General features: G+C 37.9%; 1 protein-coding gene across 31 annotated transcripts in view; it reads right to left on the bottom strand.

Moving 5' to 3' along the window:
- Positions 1-16055, bottom strand: part of NEB (nebulin) — a 215745-nt gene that overhangs the window by 115366 nt on the left and 84324 nt on the right. For 30 of the 31 annotated variants that reach the window (XM_040475065.1, XM_040475064.1, XM_040475063.1 and 27 more), the window contains 8 exons: positions 13146-13253; positions 11248-11559; positions 8613-8816; positions 8191-8295; positions 6596-6703; positions 5087-5398; positions 4208-4411; positions 3390-3494 (listed from right to left, as the gene is read on the bottom strand). In XM_040475065.1, coding sequence (XP_040330999.1) covers positions 3390-3494; positions 4208-4411; positions 5087-5398; positions 6596-6703; positions 8191-8295; positions 8613-8816; positions 11248-11559; positions 13146-13253 — 1458 coding nt within the window. The remainder of the gene's footprint in view (positions 1-3389; positions 3495-4207; positions 4412-5086; positions 5399-6595; positions 6704-8190; positions 8296-8612; positions 8817-11247; positions 11560-13145; positions 13254-16055) is intronic. The other variant, XM_040475070.1, reaches the window with a different exon arrangement.

Below are 16055 nucleotides of genomic sequence, written 5' to 3' on the forward strand. Positions count from 1 at the left end.
ATATTAATGAATTAAATTGTTTGGCAGATTTTTTGTTTTTTTTTAAATACACTCAGGCATGTACCACATTAACTGCTGGAACAGGTATGCTTTCTTTTTTTCCTCTTTTTAGAAATAAAATCTTTAAAAAATCTTACCTGGTCAAATATTTTAATGTATGTTTTAATATTTAAAAATGTATATTTTCCTTATTTTGAAAAACTTCAAACCTACAGAAAAGTTTTAAGAATAGTACAATGGGGGCGCCTGGGTGCCTCAGTCGGTTAAGCGTCCGACTTCGGCTCAGGTCACGATCTCACGGTCCGTGAGTTCGAGCCCCGCGTAGGGCTCTGGGCTGATGGCTCAGAGCCTGGAGTCTGCTTCCTATTCTGTGTCTCCCTCTCTCTCTGCCCCTCCCCCGTTCATGCTCTGTCTCTGTCTCAAAAATAAATAAAACGTTAAAAAAAATAAAAAAAAAAGAATAGTACAATGAACACCCAGCTACCCAATTATTAGCACTTTTGCCATATTTATTTTCTCTTTCTCTTTTATGTGTGTATGTTTGGCATGTATATTTGTTTTTTTAAATCTTATTTTCAATTATAAGAACCAATTAAGAGTAAATTATAGACATCATGGCTTTCACTTTTAAATATTTAAAGCATATATTGCCTAAGAAAAAGGTCACTTTTACATAACCACAATATATTTATTAAATTTGGGAAATTTGATATTGACACAATACTCTTATCTAATAGACAGTGAATATTCAAATTCCACCAACTGTCCCAGTAGTGTCCTTTATAGCAATATTGTTTGTCTACCTAGAATCCAACTCAGGAGCACGAGTGGCATTTGACTGTTTTCGCAGATTTTTAGGCCTTTTATCTGTGCTTTTTGTTTGAAAGTTAAAGAAGAGTGGCTAAGAAAGAGGAAGTGGACACCACTGAGGGCAGGGCCCCTCAGGCAGGTAATTTAGAAGAGTAGGGAAGGGCAGCCCTCCCTGTTAAAGTGATTTGTTTATAACACCGCAAGCCAGAGTACCCACTGGAAAGACTCTGTGTTATCTCAAGGACACCTGAAGTTGGAAGGTAGCTCATCTTTATACCCCAAAACAGAGACATAGTTCTTAAAGTGGTCTATGATGGACTAATTTAATCTTTAATTTCAGTTTCCTCCCTTTCCTCTTTTAAGAGAGTTACTGCTTCAGAGCAAGTAGATGTAGAACCTGTAGATAGTTCTGGAAAAGGATTTAGAAATTGCTTATGGTTTTAAGGGCAAAACAACAATGACCTACAATTCTTCAGGGCTTTATGTTTCTTCCTACTCTATAATGTTCAGTATTTTGTCACTGTTGAGGCTGCATGAAGACAAAATTTTAAATGTAAGGAAAAATTTTAAACGTGGCAGAAATAGTGAAAACGAATTGCTTCATCATTACCCCCCATTCTCATGTTAGATTGAATTAAAAATATTGGAATAATGTCTGAATTTTAAATATGATGCAGAGATATTTAATTTTTAAATGACTTGGGTCTTAGAAGGAACTTATTACATGTTTTTAATGTACATTATCAATACATGACAAATTACATTCTTCCCAAGATTTTACAAGGAAAAGCTGAAACAAAAATAAGAATAAATTGGATACATTTAAGCTAAAATCCCAAGGGCATTTGATCTTCTCAAAAATTCTAAAATGTTTATTTCATAACTGGAGAGTCAAATAGTTTGCCTATTATATTTTTCCTTTGAGGACTCTGTCCTTCTGCAGAAGTGGAAAAAATGTGTTTAAATCATCTCATGTCTTTAGGCCAAACAAATTGATTTATTTCATTCTTTCAACATTTGAAAAAGATGCAGGGCTTCAAAGAAGATAACGCTTTTGGTTACCATCAAGACTATGTCTTAAAGCTTGTTTGGTAAGTAATTTACCCAAGAGAACTAGAACAGGTAAATGAGAATTTGAGAGAAAAAAAGATGTGGTTGCTTTGTTTTGGTTACATTTATTGAGTACGGAATGAAGGTACCAATTGGGTTGAGAAAAAATTCAAGTGAGCCATTATGAAATCTAATCTTCAGAAGACAGTCCTTAGGCAATTAACATGATCATGCCATTTTAAAGAAAATGAATCCAGCTGAAAATTGCAGAAATAAAAGCCTAATTTCCTCTTAGCAGCTAAAAAACAAAAACAAAAACAAAAAAAACACCTACCTCATCTGACCTCATTTTAACAAAAGGCAGAGGCTTAAAAGCGTCATTACAGTTTGGGGTAGAAACTAACTTCATCTGTCTGGGGTGAGACAGACCTGTTGGGAAAAGCTAAACGAACAGAGAAGCTCTGTGGCCAAGAGAAAAATTGTTCGTTCAAAAAATGACTGAAGCCAAGACCAAGCAAATACTTATGATCAGGCTTGTCCTCGGGTCTGTTTTATAATGTTGGGGGAGGGAAATCGTACCCTCTTCATTTCACTTGTCACTTGTCATGGTTAAATGAAGCATGACTCTTCTTTAGGGCTGATTATAAATAAAAGTAGTCAATACAGATAAAAGAATGAAGATGGTCAAGTCTTGAAAATGGGTGCTTAATTTTCCAGTGTTCTCAAACTGAAGAAAAGTCTCCCCCCGCCCTTTTTTTTTTTAAACGAAGACACACAAACGTGTGAGAAAACAATCTCTTCTTGAATAAACCAGTAATTGTTGATTTTGGCAAGTACAACTGGGCAAGAAGCTGTCCCTGCAGCAGTATTTCTGGACTGCAAAGATATGTGATGACACGTTTAGTGAGGCTGGAGATAACACATAAAAAAATATATTTTATTGTCTTCAGGCAATTTTGAAATGGATGGACTTGAGGATTCTCATTTCAGTTCTTGTAAATAAAGCTCAAGTTATTTTGAGTATATTAAATAAATCTAATTTGCATGGTAACAGGAAGAAGTTAAAGTTTACTAAGCAACTATTTGTGCCAGGCCCTACGTTGGGCATATTATATATACTACCTTATTCAGCCACCACGAAAATTCTTCAAGATAGGTATTTTTATCCCATTTTCACAGGTGAGGTAACTGAAGAAAAACTCACAGAATACTGAAGTGCTAATTTGATACATAGCAATCATTATTTTTAAATTAAAATTATAATGAATTTCAATCATTAATAGTTGACTTTGATAGTTTTCTTTCTCCTCCTGAGATGCAGATATTTTTGTATTTATCTACTTCTGTATCATTTTATGTATCTACTTTTTGAAAAATGGCACATATATTCAGGGTAAGCTGATGGGCATAAAAAATCAAAACTAAGCCAACTGGTGCACATGAGAATTAAATCCATAATTCTAATGTTTTTACTACATCAGCAAAAAATCAATGTGGTCAGACCAAGAAAACAAAACAAATGGTCTTACCTCACTGTAATTTATTTTATTTTGTCTTGCCAACATAATTTCAGGTGTATCAGGCATGATGTGAATTTGGGTCTTGTCTTTGTCCCAGGCTTCTGTGTATAAGCGCTGTGAATATCAACAGGTTAATGAATGAGAAAAACAATGTTGTAAATAAGAGTTTCTAATTTAGAGTTCATGACAAAGTTGGAAGCCAGGCTCCTCCCTATCTATGCTGTGTACTTTATACCAACACTCCAAATCTCTTTGCTATTACAAGATATTTATTGCCACTAAATGGAAACATAGACTAAGATATGAAAAGAAAACCTGTGTGTGTGTTTTGTTACACTATCACCTCCAATTATAAGCAAGTATTTTCCAAGCATACATACCATATGCACTGTGGTTACATTAAATCCTTCCCATGGTTTTGTTTGTTGTTTGTCTGTTAATGGCAAATGTAACTGGATATGCCATCTCCAGATTTCTTTTTGATGAATGTTATGGAGATTCGCATTGACTTGCTAGTTTTGTACTCACTTAGATAAATACCCAATGGGAAAGAAACCTTGATATCAAACCATGTATTACTCTCATTGACTTCAAACAAACTGAACACCAAACACCTGTCCTATTCTTAGCTCTGGCTCCTTCACAAGAGATGTCAAAGCAGAAATTCCCACATACATTTTTGGAATCCTAACATAACTGAATAGAAAATGCAACCAAACCACTAAAGACAATATGGCAATTGTAAAACAATTAAAAGACTAAATTAACCATAGATATTCTCAAGGGCATATGGTTCTACTTTAGTTTCCCCCAAACTGGGGACTCACCTTGTTCATATTGATGGCATTGTTCTTGGCCAGCACCTGTTCCAAGGAATCAGGCACACTGGTAAATTTCAGCGTGTCTGGAGGCTGGCGGTAGATGTTGTCACTCAGTATCTCTGCAGCTCTCTTGCACTTGACCACATCCACAGACCCAATAGGGACCCAGCCAATACCTCTCAGCCACTGGAGATCTGATTTGTAAATGTTCTGGTGAGATCAAACACAAAAGCAAGTCTTAGTTAAGCTGTAATGACACTTGATTTTAAAAATGAAAGAAAAAGACTGAAAAATTTGGGGTGCCTGGCTGGCTCAGTCAGAGAAGCACATGACTCTTGATTTCAGGGTCATGAGTTTGAGCCCCATGTTGGGTATAAAGATTACTTAAAAATTAAAAAAAAATTCTTAAAAAAGACTGAAAAACTTTAATAGCTAAACATCATGTCTATGTCTTTTCAAACATGAAGCCCAGGGGCACCTGGATAGTTTAGTTGGTTAAGCAACTGACTCTTGATTTCGGTTCAGGTCATGATCTCACTGTTTGTAAGTTTGAGCCCGGCATCAGGCTCTGCACTGACAACACAGAGCCTGCTTGGGATTTTCTCTCTCTCTCTCTCTCTCTCTCTCTCTGTCCCTCCCCTGCTCTCTCTCTCAAAATAAATAAATAAACATTAAAAATATAAAATATGAAGCCAAATTAGATACACTTTCATGGGATCGTGTTCTCTCTAAAAGAAAAGCAAAGCACAGTGAATGAGAGGTGGAGAGAAAAAATGTTATTACTTCTGAGGGCTCTAACTAATCCTAGACCATTATCTAGGTATCACTGTGTATTACCATCGTAAGCATGGTCACTGGTGGTATACAACGGGTCTTAGTACTCACATCACTCTGGAGGTCATAAGCCCGCCGAGCATGGATGACGTCATTCTGGTCAGGCAGGCAAGTCCACTCGTGCAGGTAGTTCTTATAGTCCACATCACTGACTAAGGTCTGGCACTTCTTGGCCAGGACCACCCCCAACATGTCCACTGGGCTGCTGAACTTGGTCTTCCACTTCTCAAAGTCCTTCTTATATTCCCTGTCACTCTGGATCTTGGCCACATGCATGGACCACATCATCTTGGGGTCATCTTTGATGTCTCGGGCTCCAATGTGGTGGCCTAGTTGCTTGCGATAACCATCTTTATATTTGTACTGAAAAGTAGTCATTTAAAAGGCAAACATGTTAGAAAGGGCTAAAATCTTGGTGATTTAAAACATCATTATTTTAAATTTGGAACCATCTGAATACCAACTTGTTTCCTTATCCTAAACTCTGACTTGACTTCACAACAATACTCTAATGGGAAGACAGGGCCAACTACATATTTCTAAGGTTTTGCAGACATTAAGTCCCTGGGGAAAAAAAAAAAAGGCAGCAACACCTCCAGAAAATCAACTGGAAGCATAAACTACCTTTTCTTTATCTTGGGCCAGTGAAATCACTATCCCAGAAATTTTACATTTGATTTTGAGAAGGCTACTTCCCAGGCCACAGGTATCATATTACCTCCTCTGCCCACCCCTCCCACCTGCCAAATCTAGCTCTGTTGACTTTTCACTGCACCACCTGACTCCCTAAAATGGGCTGGCTTGCATTTTCTATTCAGCATACCCTGCTCTGTTGGAGATCAAATTTGGCTGGGGTTTCTTGGGATTCTTCAAGTGAGAAAACAGATTATATAACTACAAGAAAGCATTTTAGTGGTGGTGATGGTGGTAAGTGCTGAATGGATATTTTCTCTTCATTTTAGGAAATAACATCACACAAATCCTAATGTATATGTATAATTCTTCATCGAAGGACTCACTTCTTTCAGAGAGAGCAAGAAAAGAAATGAGGATCACCATTTTACTGTTTTTGGTTGTCTTTGTTTTTCTGTTTTCGTTTAAAAAGAGCTCAAAAGGAATCACTTAAGGTAATTTTCCAAAGAAAGAGTTGGCAAAGATCCAGAGCAAGATTAAGGAAAGGTACATTTTCCTAGACCTGGCTGAACCAGGTCTTTTTCTGATATTGAGCCAACACATGTAACCAAATTATTATTTTTTTCTCTTCTGGCCTTTTCTTATTTCTATAAGAAATATCTATAATTGTAGATATGAATAACTATAGATTCAAATTCAATTTTATAATAAAGTTTAGGACACCACCTCCACCTATGGGACCTGAATATTAAAGTTTTTGGAGTTAAAAATATAAAAGAGCTTTTTCCAGTGAAAAACATTTTTTTTTCATTTAAAGCACAATCTGTGTGCTTTAACTGGCACATAGATTCATCCCCCTGCTGTACTAATGATCATTTGCTCCCAATCCTATCCAGCCATGTACATACATGGAGTGTGGCTACTCACATCACTGACGATGTCCCTGGAGGCCTTGGCCGCCACGATCGGGATGGCATCACTTCGCAGGTCGTAGCCTTTCTTCTTTGCTTCTTCATTGGCGAGTTTATACAGAGTCTATAGAAAGAAAGTCAGAGTGAAAGTAAAAGGTTTGACAGCAACAATTTAGAGATTATTAAGTGACATGCCAAGTAATTTTAAAAAGGAGAGGGTCTGGAAACAACTAAATTTCCAGCAATTTTGAAAGTAAATCATATCTTACTGAAAAAACCCCATACACATAGCTTTAGAAATCAATGAGATCAATGGATATTTACATCGATTGATATTTTAATCCATCATATATGTTAAAAATTAATATATAGCATGTAGTTTGTTATATTATGCATATCAACATATATTAATGTAATCTAGTAATCTAGATCAATTTACAGACCAATCTATACCTATTTCTAAGGAAAAAATAATTGCAGAACAATGTTTAATATTGTTAGTTTACACATAAAATATATATGCTTACATACTTTCATTTCTTTATTGCTTAAAACATTTTCCACAATCATGTAATACTTTATAGTGCTTAAAAAAGAAAGGTGGAAAAAACTGAAGTACAATTTAAAACAGCTAACTGGACTATAATCACGACTTTAAGATTCTAAATTTTGTCTATATCATATTAGTAAAACATGTGCCTAAAGTAAATTGCATTTTACTTTAAAAAACCCCAGTGCTGTTAATAGAGAACACTTCTTTCCCACACCTGAAGCTTTCTTTCTATAGAAGAAGCTCAATTATTTTTCTCTGACCTTTCTCCTTTCTCTGCCCCTTTACTCTCTACTGTGAATCACAGACTTACCGATTTATTTAACTAGCAGGGATGGGACGACTAGACACTTCCCACTCAGCTCAGACCCGCTCCCTCTGGGACTAAGCCCAGCCCCTTCTGTCTCTCTGGGCTCTAAGCCCTAAGACCTTACCCCTGAGGGGAGTGTAGCTAATTGCCCTTCTCTAGTGTGGCCTCTGACCAAATGGGAACCTAATTCTGAGGTTCAGTTAGGCTCATTTAGTTCTCATCCAAATGTATCCTTGAATTTAACTTTAGTTGTAAAAAATGTGAGATTTCAACTTCTATTCATACTCCTTTGTTTTACCTCTCAGTTGTACTGAGGATCCAGGTAGGGAAAAGTTACATATTATCAGAGGTCCCCTTGGGCAGATTGCCAGATTTAGCAAATAAAAAGATAGCAAGCCCAGTTGGACTTGTATTTTAGGTAAATGACAAATAGTGTGTCAGTGGAAATACTGGGTCACTATTTTGGCTATCCTACCCCCTTGGAGATGCAGAAAATACTACTCAGTCCCCTTGGCCCACACCAGCAATGGCTATAAACTAAAAATGCAACTTCAGTTTGTCCACGGAATCCTATAGCAGATAATATTCAACCTAGAAATAAAAGGCCAGATGGGCTGAGTGTTCACGTCACAGAGCCACAGGCACCATGATTGCTGTGGCACAGCAGCAACCTCCATAGAAGCAAGTACAGGAAAACAAACAGTGGCAACAATAAAACGTGTGGGGCTGCACCACAGGAGTTTGCCCTAACCTGGCTGTAGTTGAGCTGGTTCTGCCGTGCCAACGTGATCTCCGGGGTATCAGGCATTATATGAACTTGACTCTTGTCTTTGTCCCAGGCCTCTGTGTATAAACGCTGCCAAAGAAGATGTTGATAGAATACTATTTGAAATGGGAATTATAAAAAGTTAAGCATGATTATTATTAATCTAATTAGGAAAAACAAACCGAACTTGGATACAAGGTATTTAAATTGGAGGTTTGAGTCTTAACACTAGTGATCAAAGTTAAAATTGGGAATAACAGAAATTAGTTAGAGGATTTTGAGTATATAATTTAGGAGATAAATATGACCCTACACACACTTCAATGGATAATTTTAACGGCACTAGTCGTTAGAGTATGATAGCATCTTTTGGCATCTTAGAGAAGCTTGAGGTAGCTGGGGCTCACCTTGTTCATATTGATGGCATTGTTCTTGGCCAGCACCTGTTCCAGGGAATCAGGCACACTGGTAAATTTCAGCGTGTCTGGAGGCTGGCGGTAAATGTTGTCACTCAGTATCTCTGCAGCTCTCTTGCACTTGACCACATCCACAGACCCAATGGGGACCCAGCCAATGCCTCTCAGCCACTGGAGATCTGATTTGTAAATGTTCTGTAAAGACGAAAATGGAAGAAACTCTTCAGCAAGACTTAAAAGATTTATGGTAAAAATGCCAATGCAATCAGTAATAACGTACAATACTGGTAGTTGTCTTTTCGTGGAAAATAAGCTCATTGTGTTAGACAGACTAAAGGAGGCACTATGTTCAAAAATGACCCAGAAACATCTCCTAGCCATAACAAAAAGTGATCATATATTTCTGGTGGTAAGGACAGGACTGATCCAAATTACTGTCAGTTCAGTGAATGTTATTATAATTCCCATGTGTACAGGAAAACAATGCCAACCCAGAGTGGGAGAAACCACAGATACGTCCAACTATAGCCTACCAGTAAATAAAGGTGAGGCCTAGTCAAATGAAATTCTCTGCAGCTACTAAAAGTCTTAAAGGATATTGATGACTTGTACAAAGGTACTTAATATAACATTACACGAAGGAAAACATAAAACAACGTATGTGGATAAATTACATGAGCAGGAGTGGGCTTTTTCAGTGGTTGGATTATGTTGGATTTCATTGCCTTCTATGTATTTTTTCTTATTTGTCAAAATATCTGTAGAGCGCTTTAGAAATAAACAACAAAAAAAGAATATATAATAATGATGTAGAGCCCCTGATACATTGAGGCAGAAATTCATGGCTTTAACACTGTCCGAGGCTCAGGGCAACTGTTGATCATTTCATTGGTCCAAGGCCCCAGATTCTTTCCACCAAGTTCTCAGGACAAGAAGGTGGACTTCTTGGGGTGCCTGGGTGGCTCAGTTGATTAAACATCCAACCTTGACTCAGGTCATGATCTCACGGTTCGTGCGTTTGAGCCCTGCAATGGGCTCTCTGCTGTCAGCATGGAGCACACTTTGGATCCCCTGTCCCCCTCTCTCTCTTCCCCTGCCCCACTCATTTTCTTTCTCTCTCTAAAAAATAAACATTAAAATTTTTTAGAAAAAGAAGATGGACTTCTTTCCAGAGTTGTCTTTCCATACCTTTCTCTCTTGATTTGTTGTTTTTAAACAAAAATCTGTGTTCTTTTTAAGTTTATTTATTTTTTGGGGGGGGGAGGGGCAGAGAGAGAGGGAGACAGAGAATCCCAAGCATTCTCTGAGCTCACAGCACAGAGCCCAATGTGGGGCTTGAACTCCTGAATCGTGAGATCATGACCTGAGCTTTAATCAAGAGCTAGTATCTTAACTGACTGAGCCACCCAAGCATCCCTCTCTCAATTTATTTTACATCATTTCTCTGCTAAGGATTTTTGTTAACCCATTAAGTATTAACTACTTCACAGCAAAGGAATTGGACCTTTGCCCAGCTCGTTTGAAGGATTTTACCCATAACAGCAACTAAGAAAATACAGACCAATATTTTTCAGTCTACACAAAAAGCCTATTGGAATTGGCCTAATGGATTACTATGTGGATTGCCCCCTAAATAACAACAGCAAGAATGAAAGCAATAACATTGTATACCTCTGGAGTGCTTTTTAACTTTCCAATGACTGTTAACTTTCAAATAACCATTAAGGCCCCATCACAGTGTGGGGGAAATTGATTTTGAAAAGGCACTCAACAAATAGATGTAAGCAGTCTGTCAATGCTGTCAACTCCATGGGTGGCATTAACCATTTTAACTCATGTGCAGGCAAAGCTTTTCTTTTCAGACACAATTGCAAAACACAGGGTTCTGTATGTCAAAAACTACAGAACAGATGTGGGCATTTTCACAGGTGGGCTGTACAGTTTTTAGTAATGGCCAATTAATTTTAAAAATTAATTTAATTAAAATAATTAAACATAGATATAAAATAAATTAAAAATTAACTTTATTTTCCAAAATCCTCTAATGCTTAAAGAATCCCTTCAAACATTTGTAAACTATGTGCTGTAGGAAACGTGCTTTTCACACCCAGATTTGATATTAAAAGCAGCAGCACTAGCTACCATGTGACCCCTCTACAGAGAGCTGTGCTAAGAGAAGAAAATGTCAGTGAACTGATCCAATAGCTTACAAATACAGCAACTTCTTTTGTTTCATAATAACAACAATTAGCACTGTAACAGGCATTAGAATTCTACTAATTATAACCTTATCTGGTTTGCAAAGAAGCTAAAAAAATTGAGTATTTTTTTTAATAAAAATGTGTTGTTTCTACCCCCTTAAAAGAATAAAAGAAAATGTCTCCACCTGGTGGACTCTGAACATTGCTTAATTCCAGTTTTGTTTTTAAAAGACCAAATCCAGTTTGTAAACTTCCCTTCCTTATAAAGCCTATTAAATGTACACATAATAAAGCAATAAAACTATACACTGATTCAAATCTCATTCACTGATCAAGAAGTCCTAGCTTAAGTATGCCAATGGGTTGCATATAAAGGATAACTTTTATATAGCTGAACACAGCTCTTTTATAGATGCTGTACTCACGTCACTCTGGAGGTCATAGGCCCGCCGAGCATGGATGACGTCGTTCTGGTCAGGCAGGCATGTCCACTCGTGCAGGTAGTTCTTATAGTCCACATCGCTGACCAAGGTCTGGCACTTCTTGGCCAGAACCACCCCCAACATGTCCACTGGGCTGCTGAACTTGGTCTTCCACTTCTCAAAGTCCTTCTTGTATTCTCTGTCACTCTGGATCTTGGCCACATGCATGGACCACATCATCTTGGGGTCATCTTTGATGTCTCGGGCTCCGATGTGGTGGCCTAGTTGCTTGCGATAACCATCTTTGTATTTGTACTGAGACAAAAACACACAAATGAGGTTTTTATCATAAGCCCTTGAAGGTCAAAAGTCTGTACAAAATCACCTTGCTTACGTCAAAATTATAAGTTGACTTTTTCTAATAAGCACTAACTCAAGCTGCTATCCTGACCTTTATGCTTGAAGCTTATAGAGCTAAGAAAATAGATGGAATCTGTATAATTGCAGTGCATATTCAAAATCACCTATGGCTTGGTAATAAGGAATGATTCTTGAGGCAGGTAGTGCTCACAGGGGGAAAGGCCATTTGAATAAGGGAACTTGGAGAAATGAATTTTAGGCACTAAAAGTATGTCAGGAAAGAGTCGCACTTGGTAACATGGTGTGCATAATAAGTCATAGAATGGGTACCTGGTTCCTAGAAGGATGAAGTACTCTATGTCAAGGACCTAGTTTAGTATTAGTATACTAGTTACTTACTATACTATCATAAAGTAACAGTATACCATTAGTGTACTAATATAATACTAGTATTATTATACTAGTAAAGCTGATATAGCAGTCCAACTGGTTAGAGCATGCTCCAGAAAATGCATGGGTTCTACCCCCACATGGGCCAAGAATGTTTTTACTATTCCAAGTCCAATGATGTTGTCCTGGGCTCTGAGCCAGTTATTCAAAACACATGCCTCTAGCCTCAAAGATAGCTAAGTAAGAAAGTATAGATGGGTCAGCAGGAGGCGATATGGTACAACAGGAAGTAATGAGGTTGTCTGGAGTTTCAACTCTACAAGTGGCTTAAGCAACCCACAAAACAGGGATAATGACAATGCTTACATCCTAGGATAGTTATGAAGTGTAAGTAAGATAATGCATGTCAAGCTCTTCACATAGAATTCTCAACACTTCCTAGTTATTCCTGTTATGGTTGACATAAATCCATTTGTGGGTGCAGTCCAACATACATACACTAAAGGGAGTCACTAACCCAACATCATGGGCAGCGAATTATCATATTCCAAAATAGTAGGCCTTGATATTTAGAGCAGTGGTCTGTTCCTCAAGAATCTTCTGAGGCACCATGAAAGGTTGATGGTTTTATTCAACCTGTGCTAGACAGCAAGGAGCTGTTATTAAGGGTGCAAGCTTGGGCTAGTAATCACCTCTGGTATAGATCAACTGCCTTCTTTTTCAATCTTAGAAGGGTGAATTATAAAGTCAAGTGTCATATGAATTTTGTGAATATTATATATTAAAATGTTATACAAAGACAGGATCTGATTCTCACTGGGAGTACTTAAGTTTATGAGTTATACTTTCCATAAGCACGGCGTTAATTTTTAGATCTCCAAGCTTGCAGCTGTACTCTAATAATTTCCATGAATGGATCTTTCTCTGATTTTGGTGGGTCAGTTTTCATTGAACATACTGTATCCTAAAAATTATAAACTGCTTTTTGAACATCGAATTTTTCACTTCCTTCAAAACTAGGTTTTTGAAAAGCCCATATGAATACATTAGGACATATTTCCAAAGGGTGAGGAAAGTTCTTTTTGAAGATTTAGTTCAGTATAAGTTTCACTTCAGACTGATTATATACTTGGGGCAACACTGAAACTCACATCACTGGCGATGTCCCTGGAGGCCTTGGCCGCCACAATTGGGATGGCATCACTTCGCAGGTCATAGCCTTTCTTCTTTGCTTCTTCATGGGCGAGTTTATACAGACTCTAAATTTGGGCAAAAAAATATATAATTATACATCAGTTAGATGTTGACTTTCATATCCAAAAACTGACAGGGGCCTAAAATAATTCACTAAGTTCTACACAGCTAGGTGCCTATAATAATCTTATTCTGAGAGGTCTAAGCCTTTGCACTGTTTGCTAAAGACTTAAAAATGATACGTATATAGAACACTGCAGCTTTGTATTTTAAAACTTATCTTGAGTTAATGAAACATAAATATTACCCAGTGTTTCAAAATGTTTTGTTACAACCATGAATCAGGTTTTTTTTTTTTTTTAAGTTTATTTATTTTGAGAGAGACAGAGACAGCATGAGTCAGTGAGGGGCAGAGAGAGAGGGAGAAGAGAATCTCATGCAGGCTCTGCAGTCAGCATGGAGCCCGATGTGGGGCTTGAAGTTACGAAACCATGAAATCATGACCTGAGCTGAAGCCAAGAGTCTGACGCTTAACCAACTGAGCCACCCAGGAACCCCCTCATGAATCAGGTTTGAAGAGATCTAAAAAATTAAGCTGAAACTCATGGGCTTAAGGTGGCAAAATGTGGATAAGAGGCAAAGACTTGATCATGGAAATTAATTCACTCTACACCTATTCTGCCCCAACTGTGTGCTGTGAATGTGCTGGGTGCTTGGGAATCAAAGATGAGTATGAGGCCTCTCCCATCATCAGGGTTGCAGGGGGAAGTTATGGAAAGACTGATAACCCACAGAGGAGGCTACCAATAGAGGTGATTTAACCATATTATTAGCAAAGAGCTCCAGGAAGGAGTAATTAATCCTAAATTAAGAATCAGGAAAGTTCCTGCAGTGGGATTGATCTTTGCATTGGACCTTGAGTGATGAGTATGATTTCAGTAGACTGGAATGGGAGTCAGGGGCAGAGGGAGTTGCATAAATCAAAGCACAAGGAAGTGATGGTGCAGGGGTGTCAAAGGAAGGCGGGGGGGGGGGGGGGGAGCAGTGCCAGGGACAAGTACAAGAGAGGACTGAAAAGAATCTGGAGTTGGACTGAAGGCTTGGTGCTAAAATAAGTTTGTGCTTAATTACATAGGAAATAGGAAACCATCAATAAACTTTGAGGGAGAGTGACATAATCAAATCTGCATTTTGTCTTCCTATCCTCAATGAGATAAAAATTACAAAAGAATCGAACTAAGCTGAGAGAGAAAAGCCCGAGACAGCAGATCAGGCAGGTTAGGCATTCAGTTCAGGGCGTTCTCCTTAGGTAACTCTTCTAACCAACAGCAACACTACAGCATCTCTGAACTTTTGCAGCAAAGACAGAGTCCAGAATTCCAGAAATGCTGAGTGGCTAGTTACAGAGGCTCTTTGTCTCCTGAGATTCTAACACATGCAATACATGCTTTCCTGTAACAATACAGGACTTATATCATAGGTTTTGCTAAAAAATTCACTCCTTTTTGCTTTGCAAGTAGGACTGGATGTTTTTCGTTTCTGGTGACAATTGAGAGTTAGTTACGTAAGTGCTAAAATTATAGTTTGCACTTCCCAAAATAAAATGAATTAAGAGGGTGGCTCATCTAGCTAAATCCTCTAACTTATGTCATGCAGAAGAGTAATATATTGTTGACTTATGTTTTCAAATAAACAATATTTTCTTTGCTGGTAGCACAAAGCTGGGAGAAATAACTCATACATCAGCTGACAGAAAAATCAGATTCACAACAATCTCCACGGGCTTAAACCAATAGGCTTAATCTAAGAAGAAGAAATTGCACAGAGATAAATGTTAATCTTTGAACTGATTTTCAACTGAATTTAAGTTGCCAAATGTGTAAATTCAGGCTAGAGGAAACCTAGCTTAAGCCCATGCAAAATGTCTTAGGGTTTCAGTCGATCCCAAGTTCCATGTGCCCTGGCAGTGATATTGCTGCCAATGTGCCCTGAGGCACAGGGCACAGAAATGGAGGCCAAACGTCCATAAGAGGCAATATGATGTCAACTATATTCTATACTTGCAGGATTTTGTTTGGTTTGGAGGGTCACTTTCTAGCAGGAGTGTCATGTGAGGAATGCCCAGGAGCTGTGGATGTTTGGATGAGAAAGAGAACTTGGGGTGAGGTGGCAGGGGAGGCACCAGAGTAGCTATCCTCATCTCTGTGGAGTTGGCAGAGATTGGTTTTGCACAGCCTCAGAAGACTACAGAAGTCAGCAGAGAGAAATCTTTGACTCAGTACATTACAAGCATCTTCTAATGGAATTTTCCAAAATGAACGGGCTGATTTAGGAGATAAATTCCTTGTCACTAACAACACTTAAGCAAAGGCAGGATGACAACCTGTTGGGTGGGGACTCTTGTAGTAGAAGAGGAGCTGACCTCTTGGGTTAAACATCTGTGGTTCTGACATGAAGGTACATGGCCCCATGCTCACAGAGGGTGGAAAGGAAATGGACTCGCTGATATATACCCTGGCAGATCCCCTGTTTCTGTTTCTTTCTCTCAGTATTATTTGATAATACTGTAATTTTAGTTCCTGACTTAATTTTATACATTAAAAATCTTAAATTTTGCCTTTAAACCACAATTTGGAAAAAGGAAATCATATATGGAAGATAGATATAGCACAGTGATACAGCATTAGGAGGAGATAAATGTACAATCTATTGCTAATTTCCCAATTTAAACAAATTAATAAAAGAAAAAGTTTTGATTTTTCTTATGGTTACTGCTTAAATCATTAGTTCTTATTATTGTCACTTTGTAAGGGATCATTTGCATTACTTGAAGTTTGATGTTTAGGGTGAGGATTCAAAAATGCAGG

The sequence above is a fragment of the Herpailurus yagouaroundi genome, unplaced genomic scaffold (assembly GCF_014898765.1).
Source record: "Herpailurus yagouaroundi ecotype Mexico unplaced genomic scaffold, PumYag 140, whole genome shotgun sequence".
In the NCBI taxonomy this organism is placed as follows: domain Eukaryota; kingdom Metazoa; phylum Chordata; class Mammalia; order Carnivora; family Felidae; genus Herpailurus; species Herpailurus yagouaroundi.